We start from the raw sequence: 15,574 nt of genomic DNA, 5'->3' as shown, positions 1-15,574 counted from the left end.
GCTATATGAACTTTAGTGATCATTAAAAAAAAAAAAAAATAAGAATCTATATCAGTGCATACAAAAGTACCTGATTAGAGAGAATCTTCAATAGGTACACACAGAATGAGACCTTCAGGGATTCTTTTCTAGGTTGCAGGAACTTGGGCCATGGGCCAAACACGTACTTGTTCTTTTCTTAATGGTTTTAATAGTATTTCTTGTCATTATGCTATGTTCGGCTTGCCTTTTTTCTTACATTCAGCATGTTAACAATTGAAGCCTTGATAGAGTCATGATAATCTGAATGCATCCAGCAGTACAGAAAGTGTTACACAAAATGAAGGACAAATCTCTAAATGGTCATGATTATGTTATTAATGATTAGTGCTACTATTTTATATTATGTTAATAGTTTCCTAATAAATAAAAAAGGGGGAATTGTGGGAATACAAGGAAGACAATTCAGAGCAGAAGCTGTGGAGCAAGATAAACAGCGTAAGAAAGCAACACTGAGAATCAAGGACATCTCTAGAAGAAAAACAAAGTCAAGTAAGCTGCACAATGGCCACATGGTAACAACCTGGATTGAAGGAAGAGTGCATGGCTTGGAAAGACTCTCAGCTCTGTTTGGATAAGCGCTGCATGCATGGTTAAGGAGTGCTTGTGGAATGTCTTGTTGACATGTAAAGGCAGGTGGGAAAGTTACAAGAGAAAACTTGTGAATATATATAAGGGATGCGAGAACCTGTAATAAACTATTCAGATTGCTTTCATCTGCATCTGATTTGCTTCAGCCCTCTGATCATCTTTGTTGCTCCTCTGGACCTCTTAGGGTCATACCGTTATTCCCATGCTGAAACATATTACTGACTTGACAAAGTAGTGACACGACATTGTTTCAGTTGTAGGGCTGCTGAACTTACAAGTACTTCCAGACTAACATTTGCATACCATACCTAGAAGCTCAACTTCCAGTATTATGGTTTGCTGCTAACTCTTACTTCCCATTCATATAGCTCTGTTAATGTTTTAGAGTTTATCAGGAAAATAAGTATTTACGTTACCCAGCTTGCCCCGAAATCACCGTCTTTCTAGGCTGCTTACAGTGGGGAATCAAAATATACAGATTTACAGCTTCATACAAAGAACCATACAAATGCAAAATAGCATGAGAACCTATCTTTTGACTTGTGAGATCTTACCAAGACATTTGTGACAGAATCAGTAGTTCTTTAGGAGGAAAAAAGATTCCTGAGATATAAGATGGTAAGTAAGGCCAACAGATGGACCACCTCAGTACTTCTGCCGCCAACATCATATTGCAGTACACCCTCACATAACACGTGAAGTTTAATTGGTAAATAACACACTTCACGTAAAAGGGATTTTTACTTTCTTTCTCTGATCAGATTTTACCTACTTACCATTTTCAGGAAAATTTTCATTAGGATAATATTTCTTATTAGTTTAATATAAAGAGGCTGTGCTTTTGTTTGATGCTTCCTTTTTTGCTCTATTCCCTCTGTCTCTAGCCTCTTGCATGTATGTGATGTACACGTACTGAATAAATTCTTGCCAAAACCTAAATACAGCTCTCAATTTTCAAGGTTAAACATCAGGTAATCTTCTCATCACCTTCATGGAAGTCAACAGCAACTTTGTGAAACAAATCTGGTAGAATCAACAGAGGAAAATCTTCTTTACATTTTAAAGAAGAAAAATGCCCTATACAGTCTCCTATGTATTGAGAACAAAAAGAATAGCAGCAGTAACTAAATTGTAGCAATATCGGTGCTTAAATACTGCCAACAATTAGCTATATATACAGCTGACAGCTTCACCCCTTCCAGTTCACTGCCTCAGTAGCAACAGAAGTGAGAGATCCGCTCACATCAAGCATTCTACAAGAACATGACATAATAACATGCTCAGCTCCCTTACTAAACATAACAAGGAAGACAGCTCTTCCACAGTTTCTTTGCAGAGGCCTCAGGGAGCAACAACAAAACCTCTTACAGAAAGAGAGCCAGGAACTGAATGCAACCATACAGGCTAGGCACTAACATCAACACCGAGTACTACCACAACACCAAAGCAAGCAGAGCAACGTAAGTAAAACAATACAGCAAATGGAAGAGAAAGTATAGGTAACAAAGCTGAAAAACAGTCCCAAAGGACTGATATAAATCAGCACTTCCACATGGACATGGTACTTAAATGGAGTTCCTGTCCCCTGGGTGTGGTTGGTGGTTTCAGGTGAGGCTGGTCAGAGCCATTAGGAAAAGGTTCTTTACTGAGAGGATGGACAAACACTACAGTAGGCTTCCCAGGGGTGTAGTCACAGCCCTCAGAGGTCAAGAATTGTTTAGACAATTCTCTCAGTCATAGGGTCTGAATTTTGCATGAAGCTACAAGTTGTACCCAGAGATCCTTGTGGGTCATTTCTAACTCAGGATGTGCTATGATTCCATATAGCTACAGCTTCTCCATTCTATAGCTATAGTAAGTGTTCAAACCTGAGATTAAAAAAGTTCTTACGTATTAGCACTGAAAATAAAAAAAAGAAATGATCAGTATATGAATGAAATACCAAACTTGCCTTCACAAATTCAGAAAGCAGCGTTAGTCCAGACTGACTGCAGTCTATCCAGGAGTTAGTTCCAACTAAACATAATGTCTTGCTTATGAATTGCTTTTGATTTAGTCTCAATACAGAAAGTAAACTTCTACATCCCTGAATAACTTCCATTAACTAACCGATAGCATATTAAGTCTGATCAAAAGACATTTGAAACGATAACAATCATTCAGTACCACATCTCTTTTACTGTTAAGCTAGCTGCCTAGAAGGTGAGGAGCTAAAAGCAAATGACAGCAAGGTGTTTTATCACACCTTGCAAATCAAGGACCAAAAGACACAAGTCAGATCTGAAAATCAGTGCAGAATTTTATCATCTCAACCTACAGTGAGCTGGTGCTGTGGTTAGGACTTAAGCTCCTACCTCCCTCACCTACCTTCTTATCCTTACAAACAGACCTGAGAACTCAGCATAAAGAGAGAATAAGCTGAGGAAATAAAGCAGTACTATCAGTGCTGGTCTTTTATGCAGTGCATACAGGAGAGATACTGTTTTTAGTAACTGCACTTCATATCTAAGCAAACATGATCAACAAGAAGGTAAATCAAGTAAAACAGATGTTAAAAGCACAACTGTAAAAATACAAAGCCCTGAAATACAGAAGACCAGGTTAAGAAAACTACTTCTAAAATTGATAATGTAAATCTGCTCATTATCATTACTATAGAGAGCAGCTAACTTCAAGGTAACAGCTACTGGAATTAACTCATTTGGAGATGCCCTTACAGGAAAAAGCAACGCTATAAATCCCAAACTTATCAAGTAAGGACAACTGTTTATTTTTAAATATAATCTGAACTCAACCTCTGATCTCCTTGATTCTTTTCATTTGAAGGAAAAAAAAAAAAAAAAAGTAACCCACCTTGAACAGATTGTTTCCATTTATAATAATTAACTCATTCTTACACTAAATGGGTACAATATCTGCATACCTGTGGTTCTCAGAAGGGCCCAGCAATCCTTGAACTAAATTAGAGGACATATTCTCAGCAAAAGAGTCCCCGGTGTGACTCATAATTAGTTTTATGTTAGTGATGAACTAAGCTCATTAAGAGATGTTTAGAATGTAAATAGAATTTTGAAGTCTGGAAAAAAAAAAAAAAAGTAGATTTGAAAGCAGAAGATGAAGCATGGTGGAAGAACTATTATGGGATACTTTAATGCGAAGGCAGAATAGAAGACAGCTGTTTTGTGTAACAGGAACTTAAACCTGAAAAGCCTCTCAAACCTCACCAGAATAACATAATCCAAATCAGCAACACAGGCTTCTGACATGGATTTTGACAAGAGCTGCAGCAGCATCTTATTTCTTTTCCATTAAGGCTGATCTCAATCAGGAAAGCTGTATTTAAAAACGAAACACATAGTACAACAGATATCCAGTCTGGAAAGAGCAGTGTAAGTCAACTGTTATAGAAACATAGAATCACAAGGTTGGAAAGGACCTACAAGATCATCTAGTCCAACTATCCTCCCATTACCATTGCTACCACAATAAACCATACCTCATATCTCCTTATACAGAAACCAAAAGCTCTTGTGAGATTTTCTCTTGCTGTTGCAAGTACTAGCCAGCAAAACTCACTGGTAGTAAGGTGGTGGAGAACACCTTTGAGTCTTCAGAAAATGGGATGCATACTGGAGACAGCTGTGAGATAGAGGTCTTCCCAGGGCCACTGTAACTAAGAGCTGCCTACACGTTTCCTCGATGGCAACATGTTCTGTGCCCAGGTTACCTAGGCACAACACCTTTCTGTCTAGAGAAAAAAAAAAAAAAAAAAAAAAAAAAAAAAAGAACACTTTTTCTGAAGGCATAGGAGGAACTACTGCAGTGTTTCCCTGTGTTTAGCTGACTCATCTTCAGTGATTTACATCAGCCTCATGATATGGAAAATACACATGTATCAGGCAAGGTTTCACAGCTTCAAAGGGACACGATTGCCAGCGAAAAGCACCTGCTGTATCTGTCAACAAAAATCACAAAGCTTGCGGAGGTCTGCCCTTCGGTGCATAGCTAAGAGACCAATGAGAGGCAATGTCTCAGCAGCGGTTATAAACTCGGATTTTCGTTCTAGCCGACGAGAAGCTTTGCCATGCTGGGCCGGCAGGTGGCGGCCGTTGCCCGCAGAGGAGAGAACGAGACAGACTGCGGCTAACGGCGGCCAGGGCACAGGGCCTTCATCCTTCTACCTCTCTTCTCCTCCCGTGTTTTGCCTGGTGAGGTTAGCCGTTCTATGGTAGTCCGTGTACTCTGAATGCAGTTGCACGGGACTTCCGCAGACTTTGAACTAGTCCTCTCGACACTGTGGCACCCGATGTAAAGTGAAGTGCAATTCACACCATCAATTAAACAAAAAAAGAGATAATTTTTTGGAAAGTAGAAGTTATGAGACCGCATCAACCCCCTTCGTACTACTTTCCTAGTTTGAATCACTGAATCTTTGGGTAACTGAACAGGAGCAGTAACAAATAGCACAAAAACTGCCAGCTGGTGATCGTCAAGTACAGCTGTACACAGTCAACCCATTTGCTTTTTAGCCAATATATTTTCAAACAGCACTCATAAATGGCCCTAAAAGCACACAGAAAGAGCAGCAGCAGCAGCTAGGACACAAAGGGTGGAGATTTCATTCTGCCCCTTTCATATTACATCTGAAAATGAGTTATTTTTATCCAAGAGTAGATTAGATTACCTGGCTATTAATAGAAATGCTATTGAATCAGCACAGTTGAACATCACTGCATCACAGAAACAAGATTACTGTGTTGCTGAAGAAATAGAACAGCACCTGGAAATGCTGTTAAAGCCAGTGCATGGTTTGCTGGCTGTGCCTCATTCAGATTACACAGAGATGATTGTTCTTTCATAGAACAGTTAATGAAATACAAATCCCAACTCTACACATTTTCAATTAATGTTGTTCATTACTTCTAAACAGAGGAGTTGTAGAAAGATACTATGAGCACCTGTAGGAAGTAGTTTGGAAGGAGAGGCTAAGAAACTGGGGCTTATTTGGTGTGGATAAGGAAGAGCTCACGAGTTCTTAACAGCAGCCCCAACCACGGACCTGCAGGGATGCTCTTAAGAAGTTAGAGCCAGAGCAATGTATGGCAGGAGAATAAGAGTCACAGCAAATGAACTGAAGCAAGAAGTAGACAGACTGAGCATGAGAAACCTGTTCCCCTCTGAGGCATTGTAGTAGAGTCCAAAGGTTGCACAGCCACTCGCCTGACCTGGTGAGACCTAGAGCAAAAAATGCAACTAAATCAGGCTCAGAGTAACCTATTATCGTCTGCTGTTGCAAGCAAGAATTTGGACTAGAGACCTCCTGAGACCCTTTCCAAATTGAATGATTCTATGTTTCTGTGAGCCAATGTCCTTTGCTTTTATATATTTCAAACAATTCAATTGTTCTTCAATTGTTCTTCTAAACATAGTAGCATAACAGCATTCACATAAACATTCATATACTGATACCATGTGCAATAAATCTAGGACTTCTCCCAGTCTGAAAGCATTACACAGAACCCATGAATTTAGGTCAAACAAAGGTACACTGCATTTTCAAATTGCCTTGAGCATTCTACGAAGTTTTGGTGAGGAAAGATAGGTTGATAGACTTAATTCAACACTCAAAAATGATTAGAATGAATAGAAAGCACTCACATCTTCCACACCTTCCTCCTTCTCGCTCTTGCTATTGCATAAGAAACCAGATTTTCACTTCAACAACTTCTCTTGAAATTCACTAGGTGACTCAGGAGGCCTCTTAGTTTTTTTTTTAAACTAGCAATATTGAAAAACAACTGCATCCTGGCCTATATCAAATAACGTGGCTAACAGGTTGAGGGAGATGATTCTCCCTCTTTGCTCTTTTGAGATCCCGCCTGCAGTACTGCAGCAGAAGCTCAGGAGCCTACAGCTCCAGCAGTACATGAACCCATTGGAACAGGACCAGAGAAGGCCCACAAGAATAATCAGAGGGCTGGAGCAGCACTCTTATGAGAAAAGGCAGAGAGAGCTGGAGTTGTTCAACCTGGAGAAAAAAAAAGGCACTAGGGAGACCTCGTTGTGGCTTTTCCGTATGTGAAAAGAAATTGAAAGAAAAATAGCATAGCAATTGAACAGCTCAGTACAACGAGAAAGGCATTACAATAAAGGTGTAATAATAGCAGGACCAGCACAAAAGAAAAACGCTATAAAGTAAGAGAGAACAATTACACACCTATATCAGAAGATTCTAAGTTCACAGAAGAAAGCTTCACCAAAAAAGGATCACCAGAAACAGATCATTCCCTGCTAGCAGTCAGTCCTTAAATGAGGTCCAAGACAGGTGGAGTCAGGCTCCATCCTGTCCGGTCACACAGATGAATTGCCTTCACCTGTGGTCCTTGGGCTGACCAGGTCCTTTCCCCAGGTGCTCAATCAGTAGTTCAGGCCATGACTCAACAGTTCCCATACAGATGAGAACAGACTTTTTACAAAGGGTAGTAATTTTGAAATGAATGAAGGGAGATTTTGACTAAATGTTAGTAGGTAATCCTTCACTCAGAGGTTGGTGAAGCACAGGCATAGGTTCTACTTTCCATCCCTGGAAGTGTTCAAGGCCAGATTGGATGGGGCCCTGGGCAACCTGATCTAGCAAAAGGTGTCACTGCCCACAAAAGTGGGGTTGTAACCAGATGATCTTTAAGGTTCCTCCCTACCCAATGCCTTCTGTGAATCGTTGAATCTGAACTCAATTCCGTATCTTTAAACAATAACTCTGTATCTTTAAATGAGCATCAGATGTCTTTCTGAAATATGAACTATGTTTCAAACAGAAGTTACAATCTTGAATTAAGACTGGTTGATTTTCTACACTCACTGCTCAGTTTCCTTTATTCAGTAATGTATGAGTCTACTAATCTCAGCTGAAATATTAATTCAGTACAATGACAGATTTTGACCTCATACAAAAAGCAGACTGGGAGACCTTCTCTACATGCCGATTGGAATAGCAAAGCTGGACAGCCTCTGAGAAGTATGTCTGATAGGTAGGGCAATAAGCGATTGTAAAATATGTTATAGGATATGTTTTCAACCCTGAAAAAGAGCTGACTTGTTGGCAGTGAAGTACCAGGTAGAGGGAGTGATACCATTTGCTTTACCGTTTGTTTCACGGTTGTTGGTTTGTTGTTTTTTTTTTTTTTTCCAGGATTCAGGGTTCTGACATTTTGTCCTGCCTATTACAAAATACAAATTCTACTCCCATCATTCATTTCCTCTTTATTTGTACATGCAGTGCTGAAACCTTGTGCTGTGAACAGCCTCTTTGTCTCATCCAAGCTTTTATTTACTCTTGTGAAAATTTGCGTCCTACCTTGTACTGCAAAAATTAGTTCACAATTTTCACTTGGCTAGCACTTCACCAGCTAATTAAAAAAGCTGTCTATTTGCACACCACGTAAGCTCTTTCAAGACCTTATTCCGCTGTGTTTGGAGCCCCTCAAAATAATCAAACTTTCCCACAGATGGAATTTAGACTTTTGAGAAGTTATCCATTAGGCTTATTTGAGAATTATCCAGTAAAGCATATTTGAAAGAAAACAGACAAAGTTCTCTTTTAAAGTGTCTTAGTTGTGCATTTCTCCCTCTGGAATATAAATTTGTTTTCCATTATGTAATTGGCCCAGAATATAGAATTCATTAAGATAATCCTAGTCTAGTTTACTGACCTTGCTGCTCAGATGACCTCAGTGGTACCCGATTTGCTGTTTTTTAAGTTTGTTTCTCATCTCTGTAAAATGAGAGCGCTCTTTGTCAGTGATAACTTCATTTTGAGAAATGCTGACCAAAACAATGTGACACCTGAAAATGTTAAAAAAGAAGATCCCATCCCAACTCCAGAAATGAGTATTCTTTTTTAATCTGTTTATGGCATTGCTTGGGCAGCTTTTCTCTTCTTATTTATTTTCATTAAATAGTTGAATTGCCTTGCTAATTGTTTTGTACCTGATTTGCCACTTACTCATGAAGAGCTGTGTTTTTATTCAGTCACTAACTGGTTTCTCTGGAGCTCTTCTACAAAAAGAATCTGAACCAAAGTCTGTGAAATGCAAGGTGATTTTTATCTCGCGACCTGCAGTGTCACTTATTTACATTCCACTTACCAAGCGTGTAATGCAGTATAGATGTGATGAGATGAAGGAAGGAAACTGTCTTTTGAAACACTTGCATTCTCGATCTGGCAACACAACGAATGCTTTTGGAAAACATGGGTCACTTTACTGCTGTTCTTTTCCTTGTCATGTCTATTCCAGGAATGAAGAGTGACAGTTTTCTAAAGTGTTAAACATATTTGGAATTGTGAGAATGCATAATTTCCTGTGCAAACTTGAGCAGATTTCTCTGGTGAACCTTAGGTGAAATGCTGTGAAAAAAATTACACTTTGCAGTGACTGAGAGCAAAATCCTAACCCTTGGTCCAGTTTTTATAGTAATCCTTATCCACGCAATGGGGTGAAGTGATGTCAAATAGGGATGAAAACTGTTCTTAATCCTTGCTCTTTCCATGTAGATGAACCAAAGAGCAAGAGCAAAGATAAGCATGTGCATTAATGTAGTAGATAGTATAACAAGATTAATGGAAACCTTTATTGTCTTCATTAAAATATTTCTGAAATCATATACATAGCACTGCCTTACCAGAATCTGATCACAGAAAAGATAAATAGTCAAAATCTGAAGGTGCTAAGAGAGAAAACATCTTTTACAAGTGCCTTAGGACTGTCACAAAAGCTATGTGGGTGAAGATGTGCTTTTTGTTTTCCAGTGCTATGTTTCCTGTATTATGTGTCCTGTACTCTTGAAAAAAGTCTGTCATGACTCCTCCAAACTGTCATTGCTGAAAAGCTGAGAGAACCAAAACTATGGATTTTGTTGTTTCCAGAGAAGTGATTTTGTCACCTACAGTCCAGAATTAGTTGAGTGTATCTTCACCATTTCTTCTCCACCTAAAAGACAATATATCTTACAGAGTCTGTCTGGGAAGCAGTACGATCTGGGTCTCCATCAATGATTCTTCCCAGTTACAGAAACAATTTAAAATGTAAACACTGCGAAGATTCATATTTTCACAGACCTTCTTATTCTTCCTGTCCGTGGATCAGCAATGGGAACATCTTCCTCAGTCATAGGATATTTGATATGAACTGATACAAACAAATTGTATGTGAATCACATGTACCCTGTGGATTGGTTGGTTGCCCTACACTAGTCTTGATGCACAGCATACAGTAGTACCTAATCTGCGTAATCTGGTAAAATTTATACTTCACACCAGTACTCTCAGTTTCCCATTAGCTGTTTTACTGCAATGCTCAGCAGAAATCAGTGCCAGTCTCTAAATGCTCATACCATCGTTACTGAACTACACAATTACATCCTTTGCATCTCCCCCCCACCTTCCCCCATTCAATGGATGAGATAGCAATAAAGTAATGAATAAAAGCACCTAAATTACTGATTTCCTTTGTTTTTGTTTTGTTTTCTTTAACGACTGCAATAGGAATTATACTACATTGATCATATCCAGAGAAATTAAATTGTAGACTCACAACCATACTTCAGAATTACCTTCAAAATGCTACTGGAGAAGAGAGTATCATTGTAAATGCATTCTGCATGGCTGGAATACAATGTTACGAAGGCAAAGTACCATCAAACACCTTCTGACAGTCAACCACCAAGGCAGCCTCAGCACTAGGGTAAGGGATTTTCTCTTCCAGGTTCTAGTCAGTACACCTAGTGAGGCAGAAATGTAAGTCATGCATGAGTTTTAATTATTGTAAATGCACAGTGAGGCAAAATCTTAAGAAATCCACTTAAGAATTGTTCTCTCTGCTCCATTAAAAATTGACATGATCAAAAGAGACTGCCAACCTTACATTAACCAGGCAGTTAAATCAGGTTTCTATGTTTCTTCTATATTTGAACCATCTGCTGAGCTGAACCACTCATTTAAATTTACCAGTACACTAGAAATTCTGTCAGGTGGATAAAAGCAGAAGCAATTTCTGGGGAGAAATTTCTGGGGAGAGCTCTGGCCTTGAGAATGAAATATTTCAGCATTTCTACCACATGACAGCTGAGCAAATCTGTCCCTCATGTTGACTTTATTAAAGCCTTCTGTGCTTAGCAATAAAATACCATTACCTCACTGCTATGCATGGTAAGGGAAATCCACAAAGACTCACTGGATTCATTATAATTGGAAATTCTGAAATAAGCACTAAGATAATAAAGTAATATAGTGTCATTCAACAACGTGGAGACAATGTGGTTAACTTACAGCCTAAATGAATGTCTTGTGTATTCCGGAGCTGCCTTGAATAATAATTAGTAAAATTGTGTTCAGAATGACAGGATGAGTGTTCTAGACTCAAGATTTAGCCTCTGATGTACTCCATAGTTTTACTGTTATTTAAGCTGCTTTGTAATAAAAAGAAATGCCAAAATTCTTTTCACAGGCTGAAAAAGATGTATCGCACGTGAACTCAACTGAAAGCAACATATTATCAATTGTCTTTTTTGACGCTAAGTTACTGCTTACATTTAATTTCTCCAAAATTTAGAAAAAACTCTGCTATAGTTTTCCAGCTTCATTTTAGCTCATGCTTGCAAGTCCCTGGAAGTGTTCAAGAAAATTTCAGATATGGCACTTGGGGACATGCTTTATTGGGCATGGTGGGATGGACTTACAATTAGACTTGATGATCTTAGAAGTCTTTCCCAACCTTACCGATGATGTGATTCTGTCTTTGGCCTTGCCCCATCACTGTTGACCTATCGGTATTTCTAGGGATTATTCGATATGTATACATAATTTCATCCTCAAATAATCTAGGGTAGAGCAAACTGAGATTTCCATCTGTAATTAAAACCAGCAGAGCACACAACCTCATTCAAAAAGAGGATGTGTGGGTAATTAATTCTGTGCAATGGGCACATATTGTGCCTTGTGAATAATCTTCCCTGGAGATTCTCCAACAAAGAATGTTTATTATAAATTATAAATTAATTACAAATATATATTTAAAGGCTCATAACAATTTGTTTTTCTTACTCTTGTCTCTTTTGTTTTCTTATTCTTGTCTGTTTTCTCCCCCCCCCCCCCCCCCCCCCCCCCCCCCCCCCCCCCGTATATGGAACCATTTAACATCAGCATTTCTGCACATATTTTAGCAGAATGGGTTGCCATGATCGATTACAGAGTCATGAATTTTCTACAAGGTCATCTGAATATTCAGGTTGGAAGAGCCTGCAACTTAAGAGTTCCTTTAATTTTAAATTAAAGCAAAAAGCAACTTTTTCCTTCCAGATTTCCTCAGATAGTTGTCTAGCTTTACAACTAGAATTCTGCTATTGACTCACTCAAGCTGTACTCAGGTATTCAATAAGGAAACCTCAATGAAATCTGTACTTACTGGAAATTTTAGAGCATTTCAGTTCATTTGTAATAATGATGCAAAATAAAAAGGAGAAAGAAAAAAAGAAAAAACATGCTAGGAGTGGATGTAGAGTGTAGTCAATAAAACCTGTGTATAATAAATCAAATAGTTGGATTTTTATGCACAGTTTCACAGCAGTAGTTTTCCAAGTACTTCACAGCAGTGTCTTGAAACAGTAAGTATATAAGTCTGGGCATTTTGTCACAGCTTTACTGAAGGAAATTGAGTTGCAAGGAACCTTATTATTCATTCAAGTCTAACTCAAAGGGAAAGGGAGAAAAAAAACCCAGTGAAGTGACTTAAAGTCATGGCCTAGGTTGGTGATAAATCAGAAAGAAAAGCTCAGATCATACTGTTCATAAAAACACTTGTTTGCAATAGGACAACTGGGCTTGTAAGACAAGAAGATGTGAAAAGGATCAAACAACACCTAGAACAGTTTGAGAAAGAGACTGGGGATTCAGCATTAGGTTTTAAGATGGGATTTTGTGCTGCTACTCAGTCCTGTGACAATCATCTGTAAACCTTGCTTTATGCCTAACTTCCTCAATGCACTCAAAACAAGACCTTTATGTATGCTGCACAGCAGGCTGCTCCTAGATCACTCATGAAATAGGGGGCCACACAAAATAACTTCCTTTGCCTTTCCTGAGCTGCAACCACATCCTATTGTAATAAAAAAAAAATATAGGAGATCCTTTTTAACACTGAGTTTTTGCTTTCTGCTTATACATTTTATGTAAAAGGTAGAAACAATACTTGTCAATTCACAAAGTTTTTCTGAAGATTAATTTCATTGGAATCCTGTTCTTTGGAAAAGCTGAGGAGGACTTTAAAAAACTCTCAGCTTAGCAGATGTTAAGGCTTTACATAAAAGGAGATGAAGGAATAAGGCCCAAGAAATAAAGAGAAACCATTTTACCCAGGTTATGTCAGATGCTGTCAAAAACTGTGATGAGGTGCTGTAACAGATAACCTCACTTCTGGAATATATTAGGAAAGTTATGTGAAAAACACAGCATCTTAGCCAGTATCTCTTCTCAGCTGAGGTAAGGAGTTCTTTTCCTTTGTGCCTTTCCCACATCACTTCACTTACGCTTCATCAAAGACATGCAGGTCAATGGGAATCTTTTTTTTTTTTTTTTTTTTAGTCTGGAGGAGCATTAGCTTATAGTCTCACACTACAACATAATTGTAGGAGTATTTCTTAGAGCTGGTATATTCTTTTTAATGTGAATTTAAGAGTTTTTCCACGTTTCGAGTGTTAGCATTTGTCAAAACAATCAAAAGAAGAAAGCCCACTGTCCATAAACAGTATGGAAAAACACCAGTCCCTTGTGCCTTCAATTTTCTACAAGTATCTGAATATACATCACCAATTAAGTGAAACATGTCCAAAGTCAGTATCCCCATTTAGAATGGAAGACATGGTAGCACAAAGAAAACAACTGAGTGTTCAGAATTATAAAGATAGACAGTACAATATATCTGTTAAGCATAGCCATTACACACTGAGCTTCACAATTCTGAATGCACATTCACCTGTGACACTATTTGCAGTAAGTTTGTATCAGAATAAAATGCTTCTAGTTGTCAAATGCTGCTCTATTTTGTATTCTCAATTGTTTATAAGTTTAGTTAGGAATTATATAATCAAAATCATTTTCAACAGAATGAGATCTTGCACTTCAAATTTCTTTTATCCACAGAAAAGAGAACAAGAAAAGTTTACCACGCATAGAACAGGGAGGCTTCTATCGTGGTCCTTCCCTACCTATAATTGTTAATGACTTTCCTGTTGTCTTTGAGATAAGCACCGCAAGAATTAAAAACTGCAGCCTTTAGTCTTTCATAACTAAATGGTTTTGAATGAGTATGTATGATTTGGTTCTTTGATGGTTTCTTCATAGTCTTACTTCAGCTCAGAAAGCAGCTTTACTAAAATTAGTAGGACTTTTATGCATTATTTCTCTGAGAAAAGGAAAATAATCAGTAGTGTTCTTAAATACATAGAAGACAAGAAAAAATGTGTAGTTTTTCTTACTTTCCTCTAGTAGCTTCAAAGCCAGATGGTTTAGAGTTGGCATCACTTTGAACGTTGGTGATACCAGTGCTGCGGGAAGGCTGCTTGGGATACCTGTTCTCTATAGCTGTATCCTGGTTTGTAGTGACCTCTTGCTGTAGAGGAGCCTTCCTTGCATTGCTCTGCAAGTTTCTGATCTTATCTATGTCAGAGTTCCCATCACTGTGTCCATTTGACTGGCTCGCAAGGACAGAGGTCGTAGCATTGGAGGCTTTCTTCAGAGCTTTCTGTCCCAGAGTCTTGCCTGAAGATGCAGAAATGAGTACCTGCAACACACTCTCCTCGGCAGCTTGAATCTCAGAATGAGGCGATCTTGCAGTTGTACCGGCATCCACAGAACCATGCACTGCAGCTGGAGATGGAGTCAAATCTGTGTCACTTGTCAGGGCTTTACCACCTTGGTCTGTGACCCAGAGCTTTCCTGTAAGATTAAATCCATTGCTGCCACTCTGTAAGAGCAATAGGAGCAAAAAGATTACCTCCATCATTCTGCTGGTTTGTAAGTGCTACTGGATGTCTCACATTTATTTCCCAAGCAAGAACCCTGTAGCTTCTCTCTCCTCCTAAGCTGCTACTCATACAGCTGAGAGCCCACCATAGAATGCCCTGCTGGGCTTTATGTTTTGTAGAAAGGAAACAGATTTTGGTGTTTGAAAACTGACTGAGGAAGCCTGGTTTCCTGTTTCTGTGGATTCCCCTGCAACCTATGACCCTTGGAGAACAGGAGCCTGACAGCCTTTGTGGAAGGAAGAAAGAAGTTTCTGCAGAACATACAGGATAAAGGTTAACAACACAATAGAAATGTGGAAAAATATGTACTGTTTAGTAATCCCGGGGGAAAATAGATGAAATAATTAGGTAATTTTCCTTTCACATATACATGACCAGAGAACACAAGTGACTTGTCACCTGTTCTAAACCACACTTGGGATGGTCTGTGACCCTGTCATTAAAAAAATAAAAAAAAGATTTGGAAAAACTACCATACTACATAAAGCTCAGTTTGTTGCATCTTGTCTGTTGCTTTGAATATTTAACCACACTTCATGCCAGAAGTAGGGAAATACTGAAGAACGAGTTGTGCAACAAGTCTACAATGCAATCACTTACCTGAAAGTAATTGGTTATTTATAACAATACCTGGCCCTATAGAATTGCTCTCAACATTCAAAACATTCTGAATGCTACCTCTGAAAAAGAATTGGAATCAAGTCCTGAGCTGATACATCACCCCAGCAGCATGCTTAGAACCTTCACTGGGGAAAAAAAGGAGCAACAGAAAAACAGAATGTCCTACTATAGTGTAAAAAACGAATCGAGTTCGGCAGAGGAAGCAATTCAGATGAGAGAATAAGAATTTTTTCATTAGTTACTCTGT

The 15,574-nt window shown here is 38.6% G+C and overlaps 1 protein-coding gene across 1 annotated transcript in view; it reads right to left on the bottom strand.

Annotated features, from left to right (window-relative positions):
- Window positions 1-14,684, bottom strand: part of MMRN1 (multimerin 1) — a gene marked incomplete at both ends in the record, with an annotated part of 48,103 nt that extends 33,419 nt beyond the window's left edge. Inside the window, one exon of the mRNA XM_079534215.1 lies at window positions 14,158-14,684. Coding sequence (XP_079390341.1) covers window positions 14,158-14,684 — 527 coding nt within the window. The remainder of the gene's footprint in view (window positions 1-14,157) is intronic.
- Between the last annotated feature and the right edge of the window lie 890 nt (window positions 14,685-15,574).

The sequence above is a fragment of the Tetrao urogallus genome (genome assembly GCF_951394365.1).
Source record: "Tetrao urogallus genome assembly, chromosome: 4".
In the NCBI taxonomy this organism is placed as follows: Eukaryota; Metazoa; Chordata; class Aves; order Galliformes; family Phasianidae; genus Tetrao; species Tetrao urogallus.
This window is presented reverse-complemented; position numbering and strand designations above follow the sequence as displayed.